At 54.7% G+C, this 9428-nt stretch overlaps 1 protein-coding gene across 1 annotated transcript in view; it reads left to right on the plus strand.

Moving 5' to 3' along the window:
* Positions 1-9428, plus strand: part of RBM33 (RNA binding motif protein 33) — a 124229-nt gene that overhangs the window by 95345 nt on the left and 19456 nt on the right. The window contains exons 17-18 of the mRNA XM_023536733.1: positions 2388-2597; positions 4763-4951. Of these exons, the coding sequence (XP_023392501.1) occupies positions 2388-2597; positions 4763-4951 (399 nt within the window). The remainder of the gene's footprint in view (positions 1-2387; positions 2598-4762; positions 4952-9428) is intronic.

The following is a 9428-nucleotide window of genomic DNA, read 5'->3' on the forward strand; positions in this document are numbered from 1 at the left end:
TCTTTGTCTGGCTTCGGTATCAGCGTAATACCAGCTTCGAGGAGGGAGTGGGGAAGTTCTCTGTTTTCTGGAAGAGACTGTAACATTGGTAATCTTTTTTCCTTAAATAGTTGATGGATCCACCAGCCAATCTGTTTGGGCCCGGGTTTTTCTTTGTGGGAGGTTTTTAATGATCAATTCAGTGTCTTAGATTTTCAGATTGTTTCTTCTTGAATCAGTTTTGGTGTCTTGCATCTTTTATGGAATTTGTCCATTTCATCTAAATTGCGTAATTTGTTGGTGTAAAGTTGTTCAGAATATCCTTTTAACTTTTCTAGTGTTACTTACAATCCCTTTTCTATTTTTGATTTTGGTCATTTGTGTTTTCTCTCCTTTTTTCTTGAGTAGTTTAAAGGGTTATTAATATTCTCGATCTCAAAAATCCAACTTTTGGTTTTATTGATTTTTTCTCCTCTATTGTTTTTCTGTATACTTTGTCATTGCCTTTCCCTGTGAGCTTATCATGTCTTTCTATTTTGGGTTTGATTTTTTTCCCATAGCTTCTTGAGGTAAAAACTCAAGTTATGGATTTGAGATCTCTTTTCCTTTGATGTAACCGCTTTACTTGTATCTCCTAGATTTGATGGGTTGTATTTCCATTTTCATTCAGTTCAAAACATTTTTGTTCGATATTTTATTCTTATTTCTTAGCCTGGTCTCTGAGGGGTCACCCCTGTTGCTGCACAGCTTAGCGGTCAGCCTTTCAGGCAGGAACCTGGGCTCTCATCTCCTGCCAGCCCCTGGGGCCCTGCCAGCTGCATGGCGAGGGCTCACCTGCGCCCTCAGTAGCTCTTTCAGTGCCAGGGTTTCCTCATTAAGTTTCTCGGATTTCTGGCTGGTCGAGTGTCGTACCAGACAGGACGGAGCCCGGGGCCAGCAGGTTTGTGGGCGTTGCGTCCCTCATGCCCTCCGCCGAGCTTGCCGCTCCTGCTAACGGTGTTGCGGGCGCTTCAGGTCGGCCTTCTGGGTTTTCCTCCCCGACCCACCCTGAGAAAACTGCTCCGTCCGCTCAGGAATGGATGCGGCTCCGTTTCTAGCTCCACCTGTGCCAGTGTCCGGAGTTCCGAAATGCTTGTTTTGGGTGGTTTTGTCCAGTTCCGTGCTTATTTTGAGGAGAAGGGATTTGACTGTCTCTCCATGCTTCCATAGCCAGAAGTCTCATCCCGTGTGCCATTTTTAATCTCATCTTTTCCCCTTAGGTCCCATTGGTTTGGGCAGTTTTTGCAAACATCTTATCTACACCCCTCTGGCACCAGCCCCTTTCCTTTCCCCTGGTTCCATTAAACTGTCTCCAGAAGACGGGTTCAGAGGGGAGAGAGAGACCGGAAATACCCGGGCTGCTCCTGAGCCGATTGGCCGGGCTCCTCTGGGAGATAAGTGTGGCCGAGCAGTCTGCAGAGGAAGGTTACCGACCTCTGCCCTTTATGCCAGGGGCAGATGCTGCTGGTAAAAGTCTGAATCTGCTTTTCACGTTCAAGCATCCATTTCTGTTAGGGTGACAGAGTTTAGCAGGGCGAGGTCTGACTTCCTTGCTAGCCACGCTTCCTTTCCTGGCCACCAGCTAGCTCCTTGTTGCAAGACGCCACACTTAACACATCTGGAGGCAGGTGCCACCTGGCAGTGTCATGAGCGTAGGCGTGCAGCTTGGATGTGCACTTGCTTCCTAATTGATGAGCAGTTTTTAAGGTCAAGGAACGAGGGGAACGTTAGTAAAACCCAAAGGCTGCATTTCCAGTTCTGTAAAGCTCTTGCTAGAACATCTGAGTCCCTCCCCTGAAATCAATGACCGTGGTTGCGGGTGGCACTTGCGACTCAGATCGCGGGAGGAAGGGCGACTGGGTGCGCCCCACCTGTAGCGCTGGGCCAGAGTGGCGTGTTCAGTGAAGTGTCCGCAGAGGAAGCGGGGGCTGGGACACGCACCACGGCCGGGGACCGCGTGCGTTGGGACGATGGCACGTTTATGTTAGCTCTGAATAGGAGCTAAAGGTTTAAAACGCTGCTTGCGTGAACTCGCAGATTCTGACAAACTCGCTCGTGCAAATGGGAAACACGTGTTAAGTGAGAAGTATTTTTAAAGTTCAGCAGTATTTTGCTGAACTTAAACAGCATTCACTTTAATTTAGACCTCGCGTGAGTACAGTAGTCAAAGATCTTAGTGTCTGAAATTTCAAAAATGTTATCGAAACCCAAATGCTGTCAAATGAGAACTTTCCCAGTGGCCCTGGCGAAATGACAGGTTTGGTCTTCCCGCGTTTGCTGGTGTTCTGCCCCCACCGAAACTGACGGCCGCCGGGAGGGTCGTCTGGCTGTGCGGAGGGAGACTAACCAGCCGCTGCCTGTTCTTTCAGCAGGGAGGAGAGAGCGATGGCTTTTTTCACCCTGAGGGCCAGCCCCAGCGGCTCCCCCAGCCCCCGGAAGTGAGGCAGCAGCCCGTCCGCAAGGTGACGCTGACCAAGGGGGCCCTTCAGCAGCCGCAGCACCTGCCGGTGGGGGCCCACATGCACCCAGCAGGCCCGCCCGGCATCAAGAGCATCCAGGGACTCCACCCGGCCAAGAAGGTACGCCTGTCCCCGAGCCCGCGCCCAGGCCGTGCAGCCAACTTGGGCTTGGGTGGCGCACAGTAGGGATGCTCAGACATGTGAATGAAGGGGCCTTCGTTGCCTCGGCTTCCTCTCGTGACCTCGTGGTGCATCACCTGGGACATCGCCCACCGCCCAGCATGCGGTGCTCCTGAGACAGCCCCGCCCGCTGGTTCTCCAGACTCTGTAGTGGGGGGACCAGGTGTCTGCTTGTCCGTTCCCTTCTGGTACCCCAGCAGGCAGGCGGGGCCCCCAGGCGTTTGGGGGCGAAGTGCCCTACGCGAGAAAGCGGCTCTGACCCTGGCGGTCCCCCTTCCCTCGCCCCGTGGAGTGCGGGGCACTTTCTTCTCCAGCTCAGCCTGCCAGGCGGGGCGCGGGCACCCCACACCCCTGCTGGGGCGCAGCCGTCCTGTCAGGGGGCCGAGTGTAAGTTCTTCCCTAGCAGAGGCGTGGCCGCCTTGTCCGTTCACCCTGGGGGCGGAGCGCCCCTTCCCTTCCCCTAGCGACGGCATCTCAGTAACTCCCCCAAAGCCTTCCCCTCTCTGCCTGACCTTGAGGTCCCCTCTTCGTGTAGAAGCCGGACGCCCCTTGTCTGATGAAGCTACGCAAGGGAGGGAGAGAGGCAGAATACCTGCCTTGATTTTCTTCTAGAATGCTCTGGAGTCCACTCACTCATCCTACCTGCTTGTCTTGCTGGTAACACTAAGCAGTGGTGTCAATGAAGTGTTTAAATTACTTCGAATGTATTAGCTCGTAAATACTTCATGATATAAGGCGAATAGGATTGTTCCATGTTTACAGCAGGAGACGGACGCACAGACACAGTAAGTCGTACCTTCAGTGTAGTCTTTAGATTGTTTCAGTCCAGATTTTCTTGAGTCAGATGTTGTCCCTGGATGTATTACGAGAACGACCTTAGAAAAATACAGTCCCCCCCACCACGCCCGCTTCTGCTACATGCATAAATGAAGCTCCCGGGTTTCCTAGTCGTCACCTCAGTCTGCTCTCCTGTGACGGAGGACGGTCAGGGACCCTCTTCAGATGGGGCTCTAAGCAGACGCATCCGGCAAAGGACGCTTTCATCAGTGTTGTCAGGAATGGCCAGAACACAGGGATTCCTGTTTACCCCTGGTTTCCGCCGGTGCCCCTTGCAGCTTTGACGTGTATTTGCAGGTGTAACTTGAAATACGCGTCCCACTTTCCAGAAACCCTTCACAGGAGTAATTTCGTTGCCTTCTGCAGAGTGTTGAGAAACGTTACGGTTTTGTTTGTCCCTTTGGCGGTGCCCCTTCGTGTCCTAAGGTCCCATTCTGACTCCCATCCACCTCCCTCTCTGCCCGTTTCTGAGATAGAATGGGCGGTCCTTTTTTTGTCCATTTCTACCCACACTCCAGGGCCGAACCTGGGCAGGACGTGAGGGCAGCCTGGCCCCTGGCAGCCTGGCGCCGCTTCGTACCACCCCACCGGCCACGTTCCCTACGCCGGACGAGTTTTGTTTTAGAGAAAGGGCTTGGCATTGGCGCTTTATCTGATTTTCTACTTAGAAAGTACCAGGAAGATAGACTGTGCCTTCTTTTTCAACAGCGATTTTGGACCCTGGGCAGCTTTTAAAAGTTCTGAGGTCTGGGCCCCAGCTTAGATCAGTGATGTCATGATTTCAGAGGGCTGGGTTTTTGGGTTTTACGTTGAAAGCTCTGCAGATGAATGCGATTTGTTGCAGAATCTGCCTTTTCGGTTCGCGGGCGGCCAGTGCACGTTCTCACAGAATGAGTTTGGTCTGTGATGCGGTGGCCCGTGGGGACTGCGGTGGCTGTGGGCAGCACCACAGACAGTTCACCCATCCCCACTGGGTGGGCCTGGAGTACGGAGGGAGAGATCCGGGCTCTGGGCCGTGAGGCCCCGCCCCATGCTGCTTGCGGCAGGTGTGTGGACCTCGCGGTCCTGCTGCTGCTCCTCGGAGCGGCGGGGACGCGGCGCCCGGCTCGGGTCTCCCTCTCCCTCCCACGCCTGCCGGGCGCTTCTCTGATGCAGAGCCGCAGTGAATGCCGTCGCTCCCGGCCTCCAAGTTACCTGCTCACTTTTATGTCTTACTCGTGAAAAGCCCCAAAGCGCGCTCATCCAGCAAGTCCTCTTGTCGTCGGCAGGTCCTCATGCACGGGAGAGGCCGGGGCGCGGCAGGGCCGATGGGCCGCGGGCGCCCGATGCCGAACAAGCAGAACCTGCGGGTGGTGGAGTGCAAGCCGCAGCCCTGCGTTGTGTCTGTCGAAGGCCTGTCGTCGTCCACCACCGACGTCCAGCTGAAGAGCCTGCTCACGTCAGTGGGGCCCATTCAGGTAGGCGCCCGGCTCCCCGCGGCGCGGCCGCTTCCCACCTCACGCCCCTTTGTCGGTCACCGCGTGTTAAAACAGCACAGTGAGAAGAAAGACAGGTGCTTCACCTACTGTGCACACTTGCTGTCTGAGCTTTTGCCCCAGAGTTGGATTATTTGGAAATTTTCAGAACCTCAGTTAGAAACTTTACGATATAATTATTCTAACTGCACAGATTTTCCTTTGAAACCCTCACGTTATCTTACAGTTCGCGTACGTACCCGAACACACAGGTTTTCTCCCATGTCAGCCTTGTTTCGTTGGTGATAATTTTGAAGTTTGGAAGTACTCAGCCTCTTGGTCCTAATTTCTGGAAACAGCCTCCCATGCTGACCACTGTGGAACTTGGATTTGATTTTACAATGTGAAAGAAATACTGCGAACTGTATTTCGGTGTCAGTTTCTCGAGAGGCTAATTCTGAGTGCTTAAAGATCTGGCCGAGCCGCCTCCAGCTGGATCTCCTGTCCGTCATGCAGCAGGCCTCCGCGGAGGTCCCTGATCCGTCCAGCACTAGAGCCCTGTGGGTGATGAGCCAGGAGGCGGCTGGCCTGGTTTTCCTTGAGCAGCGAGTTGCCAGTCCCATTTCTTGGTCTTCCTGCCATGTGTCGCCCCCAGGCACGGCGGCCATCAGTGCCCCACCCTGTCTGGTCGTACTGAGTGCAGAGCGCTTTGTACACGTGACTGACGGAAGCTCTAGGTTCCTGAGTAGCGCACAGTGCCTGCTTTTCACACGCTGTGAGCGGGAAACATTTTCAGGCGGGGGGTGATGCAGGCGATGCACACTGAAAATGTTTGAAGTCTCCATCTACTACTGTGAATCGTGAAAGTGAGGAGTGACGGATGAACGAGCGCCCTTCCAAACACCTGTCACCACTTCGCCCTCCCTTTCGGATCCCTAGAGAGATGATGGTCGGGTTGAGTCCCTTGTGTGTGTAGAAGTGAAACGTTAACCAAGAGCTTCGGCTTCTGTTTTTCGTAGAGTTGATTTCTCGTGCTGGGGGCAGGGCCAGTTCCTCCGGCATCAGAGACAGGAAGCCATGTTCAAGGGTCATCGCTCCCAGACAGCCGACCATGAGAAGCATTCATAAGATAGAGAGTGTTAGATACGCCAAAATGTGGTTGCCCTGAGCTGAGACTCTCAGACAAATGTTGGTGGAGAATTTGGGGTCGGATCACGGTTCAGCAGGAAGTGTGGACTTAAAAAACCAGAGCCTAGTGTGAGTCCCGAGGACGGGCGGTGTCATTTTCCGATGTCCTGGCGTCTCTCTGTTGTGGGTGATGACGGCGCTGGGGCCTGCTAGTAGTCTGGGCGTCGCTCCCTCGTGTGTACTCCTGACACCTCTCGTGCACACCCTGGCGCGTGACGCTTTTCAGGGCTCGTGTCTGAATTGGCAGTGCCATTCACTCTCCGTGGCCCTGGCTGAAGGAGGTACACAGTGGCTGCATTGCAAAAACGGGCTTGGAGCTATTGCTAAACCACCCCACCTTGGTCTCATCCATCTTCAAAATCGAATTTTGCATTTTGGAGTTACAGATCTCTGGGATGACCTTTTTTCTTCCCATTTGCTTTTTTTTCCCCCCTGTTCTGAAGAAGAGTTAGAGATCACTGTTACAAATAAAATTGGAGGGCAAGTGAATCTGAGCAGAAAAATGCTGGGTTATTTAATGGCTTGTTTTAATTAGAAAGAGAGAGATAGGAAAACGAGAAAGACGTTTTCTAGGTTACATCAGTTACCCTTAAAATGAAGTGGAGGGTCAGTACCACATGCCACCGTAAAAGTCCCTGTGGAGCAGTGAATTTAGTGCTTCCGCAAGGGCCTGTCTGTCTGCCCTGGGAACAAAGCAGTGTGCTCTCGTTTCTCGCCAGTCTCGGTCCCACGGGATGCTTCTGAATGGGGGCGTAGACATTTAAACACTGCACTCTCAAAGTGCGAAGGTTCTTGATTTCACAGAGCCGTACCGGCCTGCCAAGCTCCTGCAGTTGTAGAATGATGTTGACTGTGTCAATTTCAAAAAAAAAAGCTTCTTAGAACGGGACAATATACATATATTTCAAAGGGACGGTGCCCAGAGGCTCTGGTCCCGCTCTGCTTTCCTGGTTTGAAGAAGAAAAAGATCCTTGAGCCTGTGCTGCCACCTTGCGTTCGTGTGTTGCAATAGCAGGTGGTGGCGTCTGGCCTAGGGAGGACCTTTGTTGTGTCTTCAGGCCCTTTCATTATGGACAATTGTGGTAGCCCAGCTTCGGGCTCAGAGGCTTTCTCGGTGTGGCGGTGGACGGCAGCGCGCTGACCATGTTGCTCTCACATTGGGATTCCCTTAAACTGTACTCCTTCGCCTTTCTAGAAATCCATTTTAAAGGCATTTGTGTATAGATTCATTGTTTATAGAATAAGGAAAAATGAGAAGATTGTGTTATAAGTGGATGGGAGAAATGACTCAAGTACAGAAGCATGTTTTAGAATCTCGGCGCGGTAGGAATGAGACCCACGTGGTTCTCACCAGCAGCACGCGGGATCATGCGGCTGGCACCTCGCTCTGTGGGCGGATGGGAAGCGGGGGGTGGGGGCTGCAGGAAGCCGGCTTCCGGTGGGGCATGTGGGCTCGCGGACAGATGAGCACGTGCCCAAGTGCTATCGAGTGGCACGTTCCCACCAGAGTGGCCTCTGGGGAGTGACCCTCACCTCCTGCTCCATCCTGGAAGACTGAAGCCAGGTTAACCCTTAGACCAGGAAGTAACTTCCGAGGCCCCTGCGCTTTATTATCTTTGTTTCCCTAATTGTTGGGTTTTGCCCAGAATTATGTTAAGAAAAATGGGTGGTTCTGTAATGAATGAAACACCACAGTGTAAAACCGAAAAGCGGTTTCCTCACCGGAGTGTGAAGTTTGTAATCACCGTTTCCTGCTGTGATCGTCACTGCACTGAAAAGCCACCACTGCCACCAACAACAGCAGCAGACGCTGGTGCCTGCTGGTGCCCCGCACTGCATTCCCACGCTGTCGCCATCCGCGGTCCTTGTCCCAGCAGTCCCAGGGGCGTGCCCAGGCCCCTCCTGGCAGCCGCTGCAGCGCAGGAGTCAGGCTCTGCGACGGGGCTGCGGCCAGGTCCTGTGCTGCTGATTCTTGCTGTGTGACTTGCGGACGTGGCGTTTCACCTTCGTGAGTTTAGGTTTCTCCATCAGACGGTCATAAACCACGTGCGCTGCCAGAACTCTCGTCGTTCGCCGGCATCGCCAGGAGGGGAGGAAAATGAAAGACACGGGGGCCCCACGTGTCACCGAGGGAAGGTGTGTCAAGCAGTGAGGACGAGACAGCGCGTGCAGCCTGCTGGTGCGCCCACCGTCAGCGCGTGTCCTCCTTCCCAGAGGGCTGTCCTCCTGCACCTGCCTCAGGCTGGCGGGGGGCGTCCTCAGGACCCACCAAGTTTGCCTCCCCTGGCGGGATCGGAGCCTCGGAGCACGTCCCGGCCACCCAGTGAGGTGGAGCCCCTTTGAGCAGCCACGGGAGGCAGGGTCGCGTTGGAAACCGAGGGCGACCGGCTCGGTGAGAACACCACCTCCTCCGTGTCTGGCTCCGACCGGCCGGGAAGATCTACTGGTGGCACCGAGGGAGCTGGCATCCCGAGTGACAGCAGCTCCGTGGTTTGCAGTTCTGGACATTGGGAAAGAAAGCAGTAGGGTTGTCAGACGTGGACGGCCAGAAAACCGACGTCACCAGGTTTAAAGGAGATTGGGGCACAGCCATGGGACCTGCAGTACAGCTGGAGCGGGTGCGAGTGGTAGGCGCTGTCACCAGCTCTGGGATGGCTGCCGGCAGGCTCAGGAGGAGAGGCGTCTGAGAGGCAGCGTGAGGACACAGGAGCCCACAGCGTTCCGCTTGTGTAGGACGCTGCGCGTGGGACCAGCGGTGGCCGGTGCGGATGAGGAGGGCCGTGCAAGGTCTTCAGGTTGTGTGAGAGCAGAGACGCGGCACCCTAGGGCACGTGTGGTGACCTGGACGTCGGGGACGCAGAGGCCCAGGCGGGGCATGGGCGTCAGAGCTGATTTCGTGACAGTGCGACACGGGGCTGCCTGAGACGCTGCTGCCGACGTCCCCTTCGGGACACTGTTTGCTGCCCTCGGAGACCCAGTGCCAGCGAGCGGTGACAGTGCCCCGCGTACAGAAGGAGTTATGGAATGAAGGGGTCCCGCGGGGGCCAAATGTGGCGTGGTTATGGACGAGAGGTGTCGTGGGAAGGAGGCGGACTCCACCCGGACTGCAGGTGCCGTCACGTGGGAGGCGAATGTCACTGTGCGGTCTCCAGGGGATCTCACCGTCCCCTAAACGAGCTGCTTTTAAAACAGTTTTGCTAGTTGTGTTTAAAACAACTAATACTGTCTTTGGCTTCGGGCAGTTCCCCAAGGCGCTAGGAGGGGTCGGCTGGAGGGGAACAGCGTTTACTTG

Source organism: Pteropus vampyrus, unplaced genomic scaffold (genome assembly GCF_000151845.1).
Source record: "Pteropus vampyrus isolate Shadow unplaced genomic scaffold, Pvam_2.0 Scaffold168, whole genome shotgun sequence".
NCBI lineage: Eukaryota > Metazoa > Chordata > Mammalia > Chiroptera > Pteropodidae > Pteropus > Pteropus vampyrus.